The sequence below is a fragment of the Scyliorhinus torazame genome, chromosome 16 (genome assembly GCF_047496885.1).
Source record: "Scyliorhinus torazame isolate Kashiwa2021f chromosome 16, sScyTor2.1, whole genome shotgun sequence".
Classification (NCBI taxonomy): Eukaryota; Metazoa; Chordata; class Chondrichthyes; order Carcharhiniformes; family Scyliorhinidae; genus Scyliorhinus; species Scyliorhinus torazame.
The window spans coordinates 30,709,807-30,730,301 of record NC_092722.1 but is presented as its reverse complement, the minus strand read 5'-3'; the positions used below and the strand labels follow the sequence as shown (position 1 = coordinate 30,730,301).

Sequence of the window (20,495 nt, the reverse complement as noted above, 5' to 3'; positions counted from 1 at the left end):
TAGGGGGCATAGGTTTAAGGTGAGAGGGGCAAGGTTTAGAGTAGATGTACGAGGCAAGTTTTTTACGCAGAGGGTAGTGGGTGCCTGGAACTCGCTACCGGAGGAGGTGGTGGAAGCAGGGACAATAGTGACATTTAAGGGGCATCTTGACAAATACATGAATAGGATGGGATTAGAGGGATACGGACCCAGGAAGTGTACAAGATTGTAGTTTAGTCGGGCAGCATGGTCGGCACGGGCTTGGAGGGCCGAAGGGCCTGTTCCTGTGCTGTACATTTCTTTGTTCTTTGTTCTTTGGCCGAAGGGTCTAGACTCAAAACTGTGAGCTTTATGTGCTCTCGCTCGTCCAGGCCGTACATGGTCGCCTGCTGCTTTACTCTGGCAAAGAAGTGGTGGGGGTCTGAGGTGGGGAGGAACGGTGTGATTTTCTCGCACGCGTCCCGTAATTGGGTCACTGTTAAGGGGGTGTAGTATAGAAATTCCGTATCGTCCGATGTGGCTGTGCGGTGGGTGGTGACTGGGTTCATTGGAGCCTGAACTATCTGCTCTATGGGGGGTTGGGGCGCTTTCCTCTTGTGGGGCTTTCCCTGCACACATGTTCCCTGAACATATCTCTGCGCTGTTTCATTCAACTCTTCCCAATCAGGGCCGTCTTCCTCGTCTAATTTTGCTCCAAAGGTTTCCCGGAATCCTTTTGAACTGAAAGCAGAGATTGCAGTTCTGCAATCTGCTTCCGGCACTTTGCGTGGTCTAGTGAGCTTTGTCTTTGCTCCGTGGTGGCAGCATGGAGTGCTCTTAACGCTGCCTTCAGGTCACTACACTGCCTCTGCAATACCTCTACCTGCTTCTCAGTTTCTTCTCGTACCAGGACTGCACATTGCGTGGCCTGATCGGCCTTTTCATACTGGCACTGGAAGCTGCTTAAGTGTGCCAGACAAGACTGGTGTGTCCTCTTGGCAACATTCACCTCTCCGTCTTTTTCTGCCAACTTCCTCCTTAACTCTAAGTTCCCTCTTTCTACCTCACTGACATCGACCTTGCTCATTCGATGTATGCCTTCTACCTCTTTCCCGGAGCGCCCTAACGACCTCCTCTGTGCCTCGCAATTGTGCCAAGCAGGACACAATTGCCATCGGCTTGCGAGCTTTTCCTAAGCTCTTCTTGTGAATGTCGCTCAGGTTCTCCCACCAAGTATGTCCTATACTCCTGGGACCTGTTTCCTCATTGCTACAGAATTCGCGCCAAAGGGGCCATCCTTTCCCTTTGAGGTACTTCCTGATTTCTTCTTCCCATACGAGACATTGTCCTACTCTACTGCTGCTGGTCGCTGCGACCGCAAATTCTTCTGGGTTCATGAGGCGCTGCATTGCCATCTTTCTTATCTGAATGCTTCTTTTAAAATTTGGAACAGGGGAACTAAGGCGGTGCTATAATTACGGGTACGGCTTTCGCTAATTTCCGAAATACCAACTCCCGACAGTTTTGTCGCAACAAAAAGATCTATCAGTATTACCTTATAGCTGTTAGTTACGCATGCATTTAACACTCTTTCGAATTATGAGGATTGATCAGAACTGCTTGAACACTTGTGATTTTCTGTTCCCAATTGGATCTCTAATTCAAATTTTTGGGTTCTCCCGGAGTGGTGAAGCCACTTCTAGATCGGGTCCCGTCAGATGTCGCCAGTAATATGTCGGCAGTAATATGTTGCTAACTTTTGGTTGGTTCAGTTGGCTCTGTTTTATAACCTTTGCTCTCGAGTCGCCAGGTATCTTTATGATACCGCTAAGAGGTTCAAGTAATGATCAATAACTCAATACACCAATTAGTAAAATTCAAATCAAAGCACATTTATTATACACAGTAATCGCTACTCATGCATAAATTCTACTTCTAAGCTACTTCTACAACTAACAGGCTTATACTTAGCTTCGGACTGGCCCATCAGGTCAGGGGAACAAATGGCCTTTCATTCAGGTTCTGAGTCTGCGGGATTCGAAGTTGGTACGGGCTGGTAGCTAGGAGTGCCTATCTCGTAGCGAGCGTTGACTTAAGACTTACTGGATTTCGGCGGCAGCTGCACCGGTCACTGTCAAGGGTTGGTTCAAGTTGCTGAGTGACCCAGTCAAGAAGAATGATTCGAACTTGGGGGCTTAACTTTATAGTCCCCAGGGGTTTCCCGCCTTTCGGGGCAGACCCTGTACCTGGTTCCAAGTGATTGGACTTTGTTCCAATCGCTTGGTTCAATTTCTCCGATACTGGAGCGGTTCCCTGATCGATGGGCGGTCTTGAGGTGTCCGTTAACCTCTTTTGTGTTGGCTCCTGCTGGCGCCGAGGAGTCTGGCTTGGCTTTGTTTATCCCAAATGTTTTGATTGTACCTGGGGATCGCTCATGTAGATGGCTGTTACATTATTATGCAGATGGCTGCTTGTATCGATGCCGTCTGGACTTTTGCAGAGTTTAATACACAGTAACTTTCACCTGCTGGTTTCTGCCTGTATTGGCTGAATTTCCCTGCAGCCTTTGCTGTTCTCCATTTTACGTCGGGAGTTGGCCAACCCAGGTGGCTACAACACCACCCTGAGAAACTCTTGCAGTGACGTCCAGAAGCTGAGATGATTGACCTCCAACAACCACAATTATCTTCCTTTGTGCTATGTATACACCAACCAATGTAATGTTTTCTCTGATTCCCATTGACTCCAGTTTAGCTAGAGTTCCTTGGACCCTGGCGGAACTCAAACTGAGCATCACTGAGCATGTTATTGTTACGCAGGTGCTGCTTGATAGCACTTTTGATGACCCCTTCCAATACTTCACCTATGATCGAGATGGAACTGTTGGGGCGGTAATTGGCTGGAACAAAAACAGAAAATACTGGACAATGTCAGCAAGTTCTGGAGCACAAATCTTCAGTACTCTTGCCAGAATATTTGTCAGGGCCTATAGCTGCTGCAATATCCATTGCCTTCAGCTGTTTCTTGATATCACATGGGGTGAATTGAATTGGCTGAAAGTTGACATCGGTGATGCTAGGGAATCATTCAGCACGACTGGCTGAAAATGGTTTTGAATGCTTCAGCCTTATCTTTTGCACCGATGTGCTGGACTCCTCCATCATTGAGGATGGGGACATTTGTGGAACTTTCTCTTCCAGTGAATTGTTTAATAGTCCACCACCTTTACAACCGGATGTGGCAGGACTGCAAAGCTTGGGTCTGATACGTTGGTTGTGGAATCGCTTAGCTCTGTCCATCACTTGCTTAGCTCTGTCTATCACTTGCTGCGTATGCTGTTTGGATGAAAGCAGTCCTGTGTTGCAGCTTCACCAGATTGACACCTAACTTTTAGGTTTGCCCCTTGCACTCTTCATTGAACCAGGGTTGATCCACTGGCTTGGTGCAATGGTAGAGTGGGGATATGCCATGCCATGAGGTTACAGGTTATGGCTGAGTACAATTCTACTGCTGCTGATGGCCCACAGCACCTCTGGATGCCCAGTCTTGAGTTGCTAGATCTGTTTTGAACCTATCTCATTTAGCACGATGGTAGTGTCACACAACACGATGGAAGATATCCTCAGTGTGAAGACAGGAATTTGTCTTCTCATGGACTGTGTGTGGTGGTCACTCCTACCGATACTGTCAGGGACAGATGCATCTGTGGCAGGCAGGTTGTGAGAATTAAGTCAAGTATGTTTTTCCCTCTTGTTAGTTCCCTCGCCACCTGCTGCAGACCCAGTCTAGCAGCTATGTCCTTTAGTTGAAGGGCCAGTTATGAAGGGACACAAGTTCAAAGTCAGGGGTGGGAGGTGTGGGGGGATTTGAGGAAAAGCTTTTTATCCAGAGAGTGGTGACGGTCTGGAATGCACTGCCTGGGAGGGTGGTAGAGGCACATCCTTTAAAAAGTACCTGGATGAGCACTTGGCACGTCATAACATTCGAGGCTGTGGGCCAAGTGCTGGCAAGTGGGATTAGGTGGGCAGGTCAGGGCCTTTCATGCATCGGTGCAGACTCAATGGGCCAAAGAGCCTCTTCCACACTGTAGTATTCTGTGACTCGGCCAGCCCGATCTGTCATGCTACCGAAGCACTCTTGTTGCTGAACATTGAAGTCCCCCACCTAAAAGTGCATTGTGTCCTTGCCACAAATTATCTTGTTGTTATCACAATATTGTTTGTAGGACCTTTTGTGTGCAAATTTATTGTCATGTTTCCCAGAGTATAAAAGTGACTGCTTCAAAAGTTCTTCATTGGTTGTGAAGTGCTTTGGGACATCCGGAGGTGGCTAATGATGCTATATGTTTTTCTCATTTTCGCTGGAGTCTGTTGAACCAGCGCTTACTTTTGTCCTTTACACTCCCCGTCCCTAGGCAACGACTCCTTGATATGATGTTGGTCCACCAGTGTCCGTGACCCTCTGGTATCTTACCAAAGCCACTCAGCAGATATCAGCAAGCAAAACGTCTTGTACTTGGAAAGAAGATGCAGTCCCACTGATGGATTAGATTATGGAGATGGAAAGGCCCCTGAATAGATTCTAGCTTTTAACTCGCCCCTGGAAATCTGTTATTCCATATATAAATAATTTAAAAACCCTCGCTGTGATTTGTGAGATTATTGCTCTGTCCTGTGGTTTATCCAGCCTGATGATTGAAATTTTCCTGTGTTTTCTGATGATGTTTGGTATTTTGTGTTTATTGCAGTGCTAACACTGCCGGCAGCCGGGATGGACTGGACAATGAAACCGGGGCAGAATCGATCCTGAGCATCAGGCGGGAGCGGGATCGACATCGGCGTAGAAACAGAGAACGGGAGGTGCATGACGATGGTGAGTTAAACACAGTGGTTCAACTAAGCATTGCAGAGCAACTGATACTTTACAGCAGGCATGACCTGTGGAGAGTCATCCTAGAATCAGGAACAGTGAAATGAATTGCCACAGATGTCCTTGAATGCGAGTCCTTGGTGCTGTGCTGATGGTGCAGCTTATGCCCTGATGATTAAGTTGTGTTGTGTTTAGTGTAGAGGTCAGATGTGACACTTGTGTAGTCACCTCAGTAAGGAGTAGTTGGCCAGTTATGGATGATGATGATTCTTATGGATTCTGACCTGTGTTTCAGCATTGCAGAATTGGTCTGTCAGCGATTCTTCTCTCTGTAGGTGGGCGGATGCCTGTGGCGTTCTCTCACTTGAAGTACTCTCACTCAGAAAACTGTCTCTGGGAAATTGCATTGCACTTTCTAATCAGACAAATACGCCTTAATGAACTATTCAGCCTAGTGAAAGAAAGTGGAATGGTGTTTCGCATGTTGAGAGCACACAGATCACAGATACCCATTTTCAGCCAGGACGGAGATTGAACTGGGGATCTTCCTGTTCAATCTAGCTCATTACTGCATTTGCTCATTAAGTCTGCGCAGGAGCCTGGAATTCTTGCAGCATTGATAGCAGCAGCAAATTCATCTCATTCTCGACATTCTCGGAATAATGCATTGGGGAAAGTGCTGTCGCCAATGTCAATCTGCCACTTTCACTCACCGTTGCTTCAGAACCTCAGTTCATATCATATAACCTGTGAGAGTTTGGAACACAATGAACGAAGATGTTATTGTTTTAGTCTAGTTATAAGTCATTAATTGTGGTGCAGTGTGAGGATCCTAACAACACTAGTCAGTGAACAAGGAGAGATGGGAGCTATCAATAACCATGGCAGCTTTGTGTTATTATTGCTTATAAAGTTTATTTAGTCTATTATTCTCAACCTGAAATCCGGTGACTCTGATGAGAGACGTGCACTATTTACTTCCCCGTATAATCACACAAATTTGAGCCTATCTGAGGGTGGTGCCAGTGCTAGCTCGTCTGTAATATCTAGCTGTATAATTACCAGCCTTGTGTCTGACACATTTCAGCAGTTTTACACCTCCAGAGCAGCACACATCCAAAGGTGAGTATATTATGATTGGCAGCTCAGATGTGGTTATTCAAACCCATTAAATGTGAATGAGTCAAATATATTAGATAATACTTATTACCAGCAGAAATGTAACAACTCGCTATTTCTATGAGCTCACATTCGTATGCCAATGAATGCTACTTAACTGTCCGAACAAACTACTATTATAATAATCACCTTAGTTTTCTATGTTAGTTTTCTCTATCATTTTTACTCTCGGATCAGGTAGAGATTGTGACAGTCCAGGCTGACGTGAGGAAGAAGCACTTGGGTGTGATATCCAAACGCACAGCCTGTGGAATTGCATTCCAGAAATGCAAAAGTCCCTCGGGGAGATACAAATAAATAAATGGCGGAGCATTTTTCCCTGTGAGTGAGCCCCTACACTATATTGGAGGATATAAAAGCAAGCAGGATGAGAGTGCACCACAGACAGCACATACAAGCTCAGACTAGCAGTGTTGTCTTAAAGCTTTCTGATGTAGTGAACTTTTCCAACACCCAATGTGCCCACTGTTCTTGACAGTGCAGAAGCAATTGATTGAACACAAAATAATCGGTAAGTTATCTATTTAGCAGTGTTTGGCCTCTCTCATTTGTACGGTGTTTGAACAGAAATTCTGGCCTTTCTGGGTCATTACAATGTGTTTGGAAAGAGCCCTGACCTGCCTGGACCATTACACTGTGTTTGGACAGAGATATTGACTTCTGGATCATTAATGTTTTGACGGGGGCGCTTGCCTGTGGATCATTTTGTTGTGTTTGGACAGAGATCATTGCCTCTCCGCGTCATTACACCGTATGTAAGCTGTTCACAGCCTGCTGCAGGTATTGGGAGTGTAACAGGATGTGTCTGACAGCCACCATCTGTTCATTTGCGCTGCCACATAAACCACAATGGTGAGAAAAGAGATGCCTGCATGCTTACAGCTGTCTCTGAATTTTTTATGTTGGCACTAAAGTATTGTGAATGTTGAGATGAACCATCATTCTGTTCCATTCTTTCCCCAAGAACTTTTAGGATCAACCGCGCCCACCCTATTCCCTAATTAGTGCAACCTTGAGGGTTGCTGATGATAATAACCGCTAGAAGAGGCAAAGTAAGAATTCAAATTGCGGATGGTTTAGGCATTATTCTGAAACATGCCGCATTGCAACCTAGTTTCTTTAGCTTCAGGCTGTAGATTCTATCTGGTTGCAAATCTGTCTAGGTTAGAATGAAGCTGGATGGCACAAAACACACAGGGATAGTTATGTCTCAAGGCGATGTGTTAAATAGTGGCATGGCGGGACGGTGGCACAGTGGTTAGCACTGCTGCGTGACAGCACCAGGGACCCGGGTTCAATTCCGGCCTCGAGCAACTGTGTGGAGTTTGCATGTTCTCCCTGTGTCTGCGTGGGTTTTCTCTGGGTGCTCAGGTTTCCTCCCACAGTCCAAAGATGTGCAGGTTAGGTGGATTGGATATTTTAAATTGTCCCTTAGTGTCCAAAAGGTTAGCTAGGATAACAGGGTGTGGGCCTAGGTAGGGTGCTCTTTCCGAAGGTCAGTGTAGACTCGATGGGCCGAATGGCCTTCTGCACTGTAGGGATTCTATGAATGGTAAGAGGGTGATACAGCATGGTACGTTACATGAGAGTAAACTGTTCAACTGGTGGTGCAATACACCAGAGGGAAGGATCATGCATGACAGTATGTTACATGCAGGAGAGGGATTCACATCACACTATCACACATGATGTGTTCTCTCCACTCTGTCCCACCTATAGTGTATAACTTGCGCACTCCTACCTAACTTGTATCATGCCACCAGGCATGGTCGCCCTGCGCCTGGCATGTGGTGGGGAACCCTCGCCCTTCGCCCTCCCTGCCCGACCCGGGCAAACCTTAACTTTGTGCCTTTTCCTCTGGTCCCAAATGTTCATGAATCTTCATTCTGGGTGAGGGTGGAACAGAGTAGTAGTACATTTCAACTCTCACAATACCTTACTGCCAACACAAAAATATCTTCAGACAGACCTGTAAATGTATCTCTCTTCTCAGCAATGAGGTTTGCTTGGCAGCACAGATGAACAGATGATGGCTGTCAGATTCATTCTATTATGCTCCGAGTATCTGCAGCATGATGTAAACAGCTCACAAACACAGTGTAATTATCCTTAGCAGTCAGGATCCCTGTCGAAACTCTGTTTGATCATAAGTTGCAAACAAATGGAAGGGAAGAGTCTGGTATTGATGAGATATCAGCTGGATTTTCACCAAGTCAAGATGACTCGGGAGCCATTTAAAAATAGCAGCTTGGGACCTGATTCCGGGAATGCCAACCCGATTGGCAGGGTTTTTGATTTTTGGCCTTGCCTTTGTGGGCTGGTTTGGGTCAAAACACTGCACCCTGCACGCGTGACCTGTCTGGCTCTATTGCAAGGATAGGCATGTCCTAGTGGTCTGCATGTTTCATGGGGTTGGGCCAGCTTTTTCATGAGATGTGGTTCATAGCACATTAGAGGTATTGAGATCCATAGTCTGCATGAAGGGACGGTTTAAAGGCAAGTTCAAAAGGTTCTCCTCGTGTTGCCCATGCCATGAGTATGGCTCCTTATGCCTCTATGCAACGGTATGCACCCAAAACAACTCCTATAGCCCCTCATTCCCCCAATCCAAAATATTCCCCCATCCACCCCCTGTGGCCCTGAATGCCTCCCATGCCCAGGTAGTCCCCTTCAAATAATCTCTATGGCTTCTAATGCACCCAGTGCCAAGCTGTGAAACATTCATGTCCATTAACGGTTACCCTTTATAGAAACAATGAAACTTATGGTGACATTAGGACGTGTAAAAAATGCCTCAAGTAAATTATTCACAACTTTATACTATATTTTAAAAATAAAAGTCCTTTAACTATAGGGCAATACAAGTGTCAATCATCCAGTCCCTCCCAAGTTTCAGCAGCTGAAACTGCAAGAACTTGAACCTCTTAAACTTGTGTAAAAATCATTGTGAAATTTACAGCAGAGATTTGAGACCAGTGCTGTTAATCAAGCAATATTTTCCCAGGGCCTCAGCTGTTTCCGTACTTTTGTGGAACTCTGGTTTCTCAGCGAAGAATATATGATGAGGCATGGCTGAGAGCTCACAAATCCATGAGTTTTTTCAAACACCTGAGCCCCAGAGAAAACATTGCTGGATTAATCTGGTTCCCATATCTCTGCTGCCAATTGTCCAGTGCTTATTTACACAAGGTTAAGAGGTTTCAACTGCTTCCTGTTTTAGCTGTTGGGATCTGGATGACTAATACTTTTATTGCACTGTAATAAAAAAGGGGGTTTTCTAACATCGTGGAAAATTATGAATGGATGATGTTTTTTCATATCGTATTGTTACCTTTGGGTTCATTGACCGACTGTGTGCTAGCGAGAACCAGTGGCATTGGAGGTTCCACAGCTTGGCATTCGGGACATGAGAGGTCATGGAGAAAGAGTCAAAGGACATCGCTTGCCATTAGAGGACATGAGGGGATGTAGGAGTTGTTGTTGGGGGCATAGTTTGGCATGAGGGACCATGGATGAGTGGGAAATTAAGTGGCATGGATGGGGCTTGACGGGATATGAGGGCTGGAGAGCCTTTCAGTTTTTATTTTAACAGGAACAAAGTCCCACAGCACCAAGGTTGGCCTTTTAAATAGTCTGCCTCTGCACCTGGCAATCCTTGTGGCTGCCTCGAATGTTTTCCTGGATCAGCTGGCCCAACACAGTGTGCCTCACCCACCCACAATGAAAATCCCACCCTTGTGAGAACTTCCTTCCAAGGTAGGCAGCGTAGCTGAGAATCGCCTTGGCTCGCGCCCGATGAAAAGCCAGACCCCCCACAGTCAATTCTGTTAAGACCGTAGTTTGAGCCTCAGTTACTGGCTGAATTTGAGCATGAAAATCAAGGCTGACATCCAGTGCCGTACTAAATTGTTAAACTGAGGCCTCGGATGGACATAAAAAACCCCATGGCACTACTTCGATCACGAACAGGTGAGTTATCCCCAGTCTCCTGGTCAATATTTATCCCTCAATCAGCATTACAAAAGCAGATTATCTGATGATTGTCACATTGCTGTTTATTGGAGATTGCTGTGTGTGAATAGACTGCTGCATTCCTTGCATTACAACAGTGACTACATTTCAAAAATCTTTAATTGGCTTTAAGATACTTTGAGACGTCCGGTGATTGTGAAAGTCACTATATAAATGCAAGTATTTTTAAACAATGGTTTACAAGCTGTTGTTTAACCAACAGTGATCGAGATATAGAAAATTAATCTGGAGTACTATTTGAAAGCAACATAATGTATGGACTTGTAGGTGTCTGTGTGTGTGTGTGTACGCAAGCATGCAGATTGTGTTTTTTGTGTGTGCGTGCATGTTGAGTTGCACGCACCCATTTGTGGGGGTGCTTACGCTTGGTGCGTGTGTGTGTGTATTAGTGTATTCCCCTGTTATGTTGTCTACCTGCAGTAACCAGGGTCAGGTGCCTTGTGATTTGAAGACAGTTGCAGACATCAGTGCTTTTTTTTTGCATTTGAAAATATCAACAAAACTCAAAAATAGCCACCTGGGCTCCTCCCGTTCACTTTACCAGAGAAAATTCATGGCAAGTTCTTTGAGTACTTTGTATCCATATCTGGGCATAGGCTATCAATGAATATTCATTATAAGCCTGCAGACTCCTACACCCCCCTTCTGTAAGGACTCTATTCCATTTCCCAGCTTCTCCATCTTCTTTGCATCTGTTTGGAGCTGCTGGACTTGTACTTGTTATATATCTTCCTCCTTCCTCAAACAACGATTCTTCCCTACCCCCGTGGTTGACAGACCTATCAACTGTGTCCAATTTATTTCACACACTTCTGCTCTCACCCCTTCCCCTGAGCCATGATGATGTTCCCTTCAACCTCACCTTCCACCCCATCAGCCTCCGATTTCAATGATCATCCTCCAGCATGATGCCACCATGAAACACATCTGTCCCTGCCTCCCTCTTTCAGCATTCTGAAAGGGCGGTTCCCTCCGCAACACCTCTGTCTACTCCTTGGTTACTGTTTCCCTTTCCAATAGTACCTTTCTATCCAAATGCAGGAAACTGGATCACCTGGAGGAAACCCACGCAGACACGGAGAGAATGTACAAACTCCACACTGACAATCGGCCAAGGTCGGAATCGAACCCGTGCGCTGGCACTGAGGCAGCAGTGCTAGCAACTGCACCACCGTGCCGTTTGATAGCACTGTTGAAGATCCCTTCTGTCACTTCATTGATGATTGAGAGTAAACTGATGGGGCGGTAATTGACTGGGTTGGATTTATCCCACTTTGTGTGTACAGGACATACCCGGGCAATTTTCCAGGTAGATTCAGTGCTGTAGCTGTACTGGAACAGGTTGGCTATGGGCGTGGCAGGTTCAGGAGCACAAGTCTTAAGTACTATTGACGGAATTTTGTCAGGTTCCATAACCATTCCAGTATCCAGTGTGATAAATGTAGGAATTTCAGATATATGTTGTATTATATGTAGCTAGTGCAGTAATGGTTAGAAGCCTGGGTTAGTGTGTATATGTGACTGCTGCAGTAATTTTGCTTTTGAAAGTCCTGGTTTAAAAGACTTAGGTACTCTGGATACAGATGGGATAATGAAAGCATCATAAAAGTAAGATCATAATTCATTCTAACCATGTATATTGTTTACCGAAATGGGGATAATGGAATTTTGTTTATAGAAAGAAAGTACCCTGGGGAGTTGATAATTAGAGACATTGCGTTTAGCCTTAGTAAGATGGTCATAACCCAGTTAGTGGGATAGAGATGATACAGTTAATGGGAGGAGCTAGCAGCTGAAACAGTCAGGTGTGGTGTTTACAGTTAAGAACTTGTCAAAAACAGAACAGGAGCTTTTTGGCAAATGCTGCAACGTTAAACAGTTGTTTGACACAGGCAAGAATTTCTCTCTTCCCCCCCCCCCCCACCCCTCTCCCCTCTTTCTCCCCCTCCCTCGCTCTCCCTCTCCCCCTCCCTCTCTCTTGCTCTCGCTCTCTCAAGGCAATTTATCCGAGACACCTCTATACAGCAAGGATTCCTGGGTTTGCTAACTATTTAAAAGTGGGATTGCTTGATTGAAGATAGGAGTTAGTGTTTCATTTTATTGTTGAGCATTGTCTTACTGGTAATCGAAAGCTATTTCTTGTATGATAAAGTTACTTTAATCCTGTGTTAATAATAAAGTTTGTTTTAATATACAATATCGCTATTTATGTGTGCGTAGTCACTCCTGGAGCTGAGTATCCTTTCCTCACAGTCTTGGAAATTAAATAAAATATTGGTGTTTCTGTCCAGTATCCTAGAAACTGTTGGGGTCTGGTCCGGGACCGTAATACCTGTGCCTCCAGCCGTTTCTTGATATCGCGTGGTGTGAATCTAATCGACTGAAGAATGATATTTGTGACGCTGGGGACCTTCGGTGGAGGCCGCGATGGATCATGCACTTGACGCTTCTGGTTGAAGAATGTTGCAAATTTTTCAGCCATATCTTTTGCACTGATATTCTGGGCTTCTCCGCCATTGATGATGGGAATATTTGAGGAGCCTTCTGCTCCAATGAGTTATTTAATTGCCCATTGTTGCTGGACCTTGTGCTGCCATTGTCCTAAATTCTGTATTTTCTTCCCTAAACCTCTGCCTCTCATTCCTCCTTTACGACACTCCTTAAAACCTACCTCTTTGAGTAAACATTTGATCATCTGCTCCAATATACCCTTTTGTAGTTGAGTGACGAGCTTTGGTTTATAAAGCTTCTATGAAGTGCCTTGAGGGGTTTTATTGTGTTTAAGGCACTATTTAAATAGGAGTTGTTACAGTTGATGTAATAAGTGTTAATGACTGCAAATCAATGTCTCTGGCACTGAAAATTAATTATGATTGTGGAGTCTCATTCCTTCAGGTCTGAAATTAGATTAGATTTTGAAAAAGTCAAATTTTACATTTTATATTTTTTTATTTCTTTACTTTCTGCCTCGTATTGATATTCTTTATCCAATCTTTCTTTGGCTCCCTTTATTTCTCTCTTTGTACCTCTTTTGAGATTGAAATCACTTAGTTTAATTCATCCTCCTTCTTACTTGTTTCCCTGTTTATTTCCAAATTGGTAAATCTTGCTGGTTAAGGAATTAGCCTATCAACTGTCATATTTATTCAGGTTCCAGATGTCCTCTTTCCCTCGCTGCAGTAAAATCTGACCTGATATGCTGCGGGTACACAAGCTCCAACATGCTTCTCAGCCTTTTCAATTCTGGGGTGTTGTGTTTTCTCGCTCTCTCTGATAATTACTACGTAGAATATTCTAACACACAATCACAGTTATTGTTTGTCTGCCTCCCTTGCCTCTCTCTCTTTCACTTTTGAATACTAGATAAAATATTTGAACATACTGTCAACAGTAATTGTGAGATTATCAGTCTTTAATTCCGTGCGTTTCTTACCCCTCTTTCTCTCGGTGACGGATGTCAAAAAAGTATTGTAATATTCATCCATGCCCTAACTTAGCTTGTTTATTGCTCCTTCTTTATGCACCACCCTTTCTGTGGATCAGACGTTTTTCTATTAAATAGCAGTATCTTATCCTAATTTATTGATTGTGTTTATCCCTGGACTATGGGCTGGCAGGACTCAGCTCAGCTGTCTCAGAATTGATGCAGACTAATTTTTCAGAATCCAGCCACAGAGGTTAAACACAAGGGAAGTAGAGGTTGGGCGAATGAGAGATAGGGCGAGCATTCCCATCCAAAGGGAAATCCAAGTTCTGGAATGAGGACTGGGGAAGGATCATGAATTGGCAGTGCAAATGGGGGACATGTTGAGATGACGAGAACAACTGGCATTTATATGGCACCGTTCAAGTACCACTTAACAAGAGCATAATCTATTAAATACATAGTTTATATTGTATCATAGGGGGGGCTGGAAATATCTTGGTCAAAAAGGTAGATTTCTAGGGCCATCTTTAGAGGAGAAGGGTGGAAACACTGATAGATTTGGGCAAGGAATTTCCGAGTTTAGAGCCAAGGTAGCTGAATTCACTAATGGAAAGATTAAAATCAGGGATGCCAGGGCGGCAATGTGGCGCATTGCTGCCTGTGGCGCTGGGGATCCGGGTTCGACCCCGGCCCCGGGCCACTGTCTGTGTGGAGTTTCCACATTCTCCCAGTGTCTGCGTGAGTCTCACCGCCACAACCCTAAAGATGTGCAGGATAGGTGGATTGGCCACGCTAAATTGCCCCTTAATTAGAAAAAATAATTGGGTACTCTAAATTTATTTTTTGAAAATAAGGGATGCGAATGAGAGTAGAATTTCAGGAGTGCAGAGACTTTGAATGAAGTAATATAGATGAGCTCAAGGAGCATTATTGATTATTGGCAGTGAGTTCCTTGTGTCCTTCCTCTTTCACTGTACATAGCTCAGTTGGCTAACCGGCTGGTTTGTGATGCAGAGCAACTCCAACAGCACGGGTTCAATTCCCATACCAGCTGAGATTATCCATGAAGTCCCCACCGTCTCCACCTTGCCCCTCACCACCAATGAGTTCTCTCTCTCTCTCTCTCTCTCTCTCTCTCAAAGGGCAGAGCAGCATTTTTTCTTTCACGTGACTGGATGTTCTTTAAGTCTGACACTGTGTAACACCTTGCCCATAGTTCTGCAGGCTGACAAAGAGCTGATGAACTTGAGAGGAGGCAGGTGAAATGATTTATCAGAGCTGCAATATTTGTGTCTCAATGTGATGCAGAGACTGGCAGTCCCACCCTCTCCGTAATCCCGTGTGAAGCAAATGCTAAAAAAAATTAATGAGGATTTCAATCCTTTACTGGATGTCTTCGAGCTATTCACTGTGATTGACCCGATGGTGCTTGATATTAATTTGCCTGATACAGTTGTGTAATTTCTATTGCAGAGTCGATGCAACCACAGGGCAGCTTGCCCTAATTTTCATGCCTCTATCTATTTTGGGGGGCTGGTTGGGGGTGTGGCGGGAGGGAGGGGGGGGGGGGGGAGAGGAGAGGGAGAAGATTCCCAGCTCCATTCCCACGTGTGCAGTTTACATGACCGCAGTACAAGGTTATGAGGCCCATTCAGCCCTTGCCCACTTTATTGTGGCGGCAGACCTATTTTCATGGAGTTAGGCCTGTTTTGTTAGGAGAAGTGGTTCACGACACCTCAAAGGAGTGATGAACCTTGGAAGCAATAAGTTTAAAGGTCTAACCAACATCAACTGTCCTAAATAGATCATGCGTGTGGTGTGTGTTTGTTGCACCACATGGCTGACCAGGAATCTATCACTCTTACCACCTGCCATTGACATGTGTTTGAACGATTTGCAGCTTTATACTTAACCATGTTGGTTGCATTATAAATGCACCTTCCTTGGCCATCCTGGGATGGGACTCAAACCCAGCTTCTGACTCTGAGGCAGAGATGCTACCTACAACACCACAAGACCTTCATAATTACATGCTGTATAAGTTAAATGTTTTTAATGCGGTGATTGATCATAGTGCTTTGTCTTCTAAACTTAAGTGAGCATTAAATTAACTAGCATTATGTTCAAATGCGCTAAAGTACTTTATCCAATGGGTTAAGTGCTCCATTGCATTCAACAGTATTAAATCTGACTGCACTGTGTCATTGCACACTGTACTTCCTTCTTCACATCGATTTAAAGTCTAAATATCTACTGAGCCTTTGAAGCACTCTTCCAGTATCCACTATGGGCAAAAAGCAACAAGCCATATCATAACACTGAGAATTCTTTGAAATGTTCATGAACCTATCTAAATAACCAAGCACCCTTTCAAAATCTCCTTGAGAAAAAGCTTTGAGCTATTAAGGACTCATGAAACTGTTAATATAAACATACAGGTGCTCAAAAAACAATTCAAAGACGCATAATCCTCTCAGGAGCTCATAAAACTATCACTCAAAGTGCACAGTTTCCTTCACAACCATTAGAGAGCTGAATCCATTAGTGGGTTTTGAGCTCAGCCAAGCATTCATAATGGGAATCTGTAGCTATATAAATAAAAAGCTCTAGAACTGAATTCATTGAAACCTTAGAAGCAGGATGGACTGATGACCATCTGGGTCAACAGATGACTGACTTCTTTGATTGACAGATCAGCTCAAGGGTTCTGCCCATAATGTATACTGGGTGAATGGATACAGAGCATGCATTTTATAAATTCATTCATGGGTTGTGTGCATCACTGACGAGGCCAGGATTTATTGCCTGTCCCTAATTTCCCTTAAGAAGGTGGCGGTGAGCTGTCACCTTTAAGTACTACATTCAGTGTGATACAGGTACACCCACAGTGCTGTTAGGGAGGAAGTTCCAAGATTTTGATTGCATGGCAGTGAAGGAACGACCATATAGGGCAGCATGGTAGCATTGTGGATAGCACAATTGCTTCACAGCTCCAGGGTCCCAGGTTCGATTCCGGCTTGGGTCACTGTCTGTGCGGAGTCTGCACATCTTCCCCGTGTGTGCGTGGGTTTCTTCCGGGTGCTCCGGTTTCCTCCCACAGTCCAAAGATGTGCAGGTTAGGTGGATTGGCCATTATAAATTGCCCTTAGTGTCCAAAATTGCCCTTAGTGTTGGGTGGGGTTACTGGGTTATGGGGATAGGGTGGAGGTGTTGACCTTGGGTAGGGTGCTCTTTCCAAGAGCCGGTGCAGACTCGATGGGCCGAATGGCCTCCTTCTGCACTGTAAATTCTATGATAATCTATGATATTTCCAAGTCAGGATGGTGTGAGGTTTGGAAGGGAACCTCCAGGTGGTGGTCCAATGCGTAAGCTGCCTATCCTCCTTGATGGTAGCAGTCATGGGTTTGGAAGGTGATGTCAAAGGAGCCTTTGTGAGTTCCTGCTGTGCATCTTGTAGATGGTACGTTGCTGCCATTGTGTGTCGGTGGTGGAGGGAGGCATGTTTGTGGATGGGGTGCCAGTCAAGTGGGCTGCTTTGTCCAGCTTCTTGAGTGTTGCTGAAGCTGCACAAATCCAGCCAAGTAGATGGTGGACAGGCTTTGGAGAGTCAGGAGGCCAGTTACTCACAGCAGGATTCCTAGCTACGGACCTGCGCTTGTAGCCACAGTACTTGTGTGACTGATCCATTTCTGGTCATTAGTAACTCCAGGATGCTGATAGTGATTTAGTGAATGATAATGTCATTGAATGTCAAGTGGTGATGGTTAGATTCCTCCTTGTTGGAGATGGTCATTGCCTGGCACTTGTATGGTCCAAATGTTACTTGCCAATTATCAGCCCAAGCCTGGATATTGTCCAGGTCTTGTCGATTTTGAATATGGGCTGCTTCAGTATCTGGGGAGTGACAATTGGTGCTGATAATTGTGCATTTATCAGTGAACTTCCCCACTTCTGACCTTGTAATATAAGACGGTCATTAATGAAGTAGCTGAAGGTGGCTGGACCGAGGACACTACCCTGAGGAACTCTCCAACCACCACAATCATCTTACTTAGTGCTAAGTTACACTCCAACCAGACTTTCCCTCTGATTCACATTGACTCAGGTTTTGCTAGGATTCCTTGATGTCAAATATTGCCTTGATCTCAAGGGCATTGACTCACACCTCACCCCTGCCGCCAAGCAAGGCTGAGATGAGGTTAGGAGCTGAATAATCCTTGTGAAACCCAAACAGGGCATCAGGGAGCAGATAATTGCTAAGTAAGTGTTGCTTGATAGCAATGTTTATGACCCCTTCCATCACTCGGGCGTCAGGAGATAGGAGGGGACATGGAAGGATGGGAGAGTAGAAAGGGGGCATGAGGAGCAAGGAAGCAAGTAGGCTTGGGAGATGCGAGGAGATGTGGAGGGGGCATGGAGAGGTTTGTGGGGGGCAGTGAAGATGCGGATGCCGAATAGTCATTTATAGAACTGGGTTGACATCCCAGTGAACGGAGGTGGGTCCTCTCACTTGCCTGCTTGACATCCACCCACCTCCAATCCATCTCAGGCCTGCTTCTGGAGGGATTGTCCCTGAGTACGGTCCGTCCCCACCATCCCATCATGAAAATAGCAGGGGTGGGCTCTGACAGGATCATGAGTTTGGAAAATGGCTGTGCAGGTTTGAGCTCCATTATAGAAGATGGATGGTAAGGCTGCAGAAAGGGTACAGCCCAGAATCATTGATATGCTGCCTAGTATAAAGAAATATAAATCCAAAAATTAAGGAGAAAATTGCATCCCAGCATCTTCAGGAGAATGGGGTGGGGTGGGAGGAGAGAAAGATAGAGAAGCCGTTTTTAAACAACGTTGAGGAACTGAGTCTAAAGAGCAGGGGAGCTTAAACTCGCTGCTGGCCGAGACTGAGATTCTTCAGGCAGCATTAAAAAGTGACCGGAACATTTTGTCTCAAGGATTTTGTAAAATGAGGATTTTGTTTGGAATGTTATGCTTGGATCAGGGATTCTTTTAATGAGGGTGATTGGGATGTGGTCAGCTGGGATTGGGTGTGTTGAGTTTTTGAGCAGACTGTGCACTATTCACAAAACCTGTTCTTTATAAGAGCATGTTTGTTTGCTATTCTGAGTCCTTAGTAGAGCAAAGGAGAGTGTGTGTGAGCAGCTATTTTTTTTATTGGGGGTCTGTGAAGGTGAGGTTTGAGAGGGTAAGGGGTTCCTGCTGATTAATTCTTCCCCTCTCCTCTCAACCTTATCACTAACTGAGGCATCAAAACGGAACACAAATTTCAAATGTTCCATGTCACCTCCTCCTAATTAACCGCTCGCAAAAAAAATTAGCAAGTCATTTTTCCAGCAAGTGTTTAATTAAATCAAATGAACTGAGTGCGTCAGAACAGTGCTCAACATCCTGCTTCATTATCAGTTCAACAATTCTTCACAAAAGGCAATGAAACTCTATTAGTGAGAAAACACAGAACAACCTACTAATTAAATAGCACAGAGAGCTCGATGAGTCTCCAGTCCTCTCTCCACAACCACCCGTTACCCCCCACAGGCTACAGGGTGGGACTGGGTGCCACTCAGCCATTCCTGGGGAAGAAAAGAAACAGTGACAGAATAATGAACCAGGGTTTGATGAAATTAGGTTTTACGCAAACCAGTGGGAATATTTCGTGCCTGATACCATCGTGGCATTGTGCTAAACACTGGCTTCCATACGAATGTCACATGCTGCACACATTTGGTCTGACTTTCTACTAACTCAAGTGAGGATTTTTTCTTGCCACGTAATTCCTGTAGTTGGTTCAGCCATTGATCACTGGATCTACTGTTAGTAATGTACCAGCCGTTACCCCCCACAGGCTACAGGGTGGGACTGGGTGCCACTCAGCCATTCCTGGGGAAGAAAAGAAACAGTGACAGAATAATGAACCAGGGTTTGATGAAATTAGGTTTTACGCAAACCAGTGGCAATATTTCGTGCCTGATACCATCGTGGCATTGTGCTAAACACTGGCTTCCATACGAATGTCACATGCTGCACACATTTGGTCTGACTTTCTACTAACTCAAGTGAGGATTTTTTCTTGCCACGTAATTCCTGTAGTTGGTTCAGCCATTGATCACTGGATCTACTGTTAGTAATGTACCAGATTCAGCCGGTGATTACAGTAAGCGCACTTTTTAGTAATGTACCTGATTCAGCCAGTGATTAGAATGAGCACACTGTTAATAATGCACCAGATTCAGCCAGTGATTATAATGAGCACACTGTTAAAAATGCACCAGATTCAGCCAGTGATTATAATGAGCACACTGTTAGTAATGTACCTGATTCAGCCAGTGATTATAATGAGCACACTGTTAGTAATGTAACAGATTCAGCCAGTGATTATAATGAGGGCACTGTTAGTAATGTGCCAGATTCAGCCAGTGATTATAATGAGGGCACTGTTAGTAATGTACCAGATTCAGCCAGTGATTACAGTAAGCGCACTGTTAGTAATGTACCAGATTCAGCCAGTGATTACAGTAAGCGCACTGTTAGTAATGTACCTGATTCAGCCAGTGATTATAATGAGCACACTGTTAGTAATGTGCCAGATTCAGCCAGTGATTATAATGAGGGCACTGTTAGTAATGTACCAGATTCAGCCAGTGATTACAGTAAGCGTACTGTTAGTAATGTGCCAGATTCAGCCAGTGATTATAATGAGGGCACTATTAGTAATGTACCAGATTCAGCCAGTGATTATAATGAGCACACTGTTAGTAATGTACCAGATTCAGCCAGTGATTATAATGAGGACACTGTTAGTAATGTGCCAGATTCAGCCAGTGATTATAATGAGGGCACTGTTAGTAATGTGCCAGATTCAGCCAGTGATTATAATGAGGGCACTGTTAATAATGTACCAGATTCAGCCAGTGATTACAGTAAGCGCACTGTTAGTAATGTACCTGATTCAGCCAGTGATTATAATCAGCACACTGTTAGTAATGTGCCAGATTCAGCCAGTGATTATAATGAG

General features: G+C 44.7%; 1 protein-coding gene across 3 annotated transcripts in view; it reads left to right on the top strand.

Moving 5' to 3' along the window:
• Positions 1-20,495, top strand: part of LOC140392659 (segment polarity protein dishevelled homolog DVL-1-like) — a 248,438-nt gene that overhangs the window by 146,779 nt on the left and 81,164 nt on the right. For all 3 annotated transcript variants that reach the window (XM_072478148.1, XM_072478146.1, XM_072478150.1), the window contains one exon: positions 4,706-4,830. In XM_072478148.1, the coding sequence (XP_072334249.1) occupies positions 4,706-4,830 (125 nt within the window). The remainder of the gene's footprint in view (positions 1-4,705; positions 4,831-20,495) is intronic.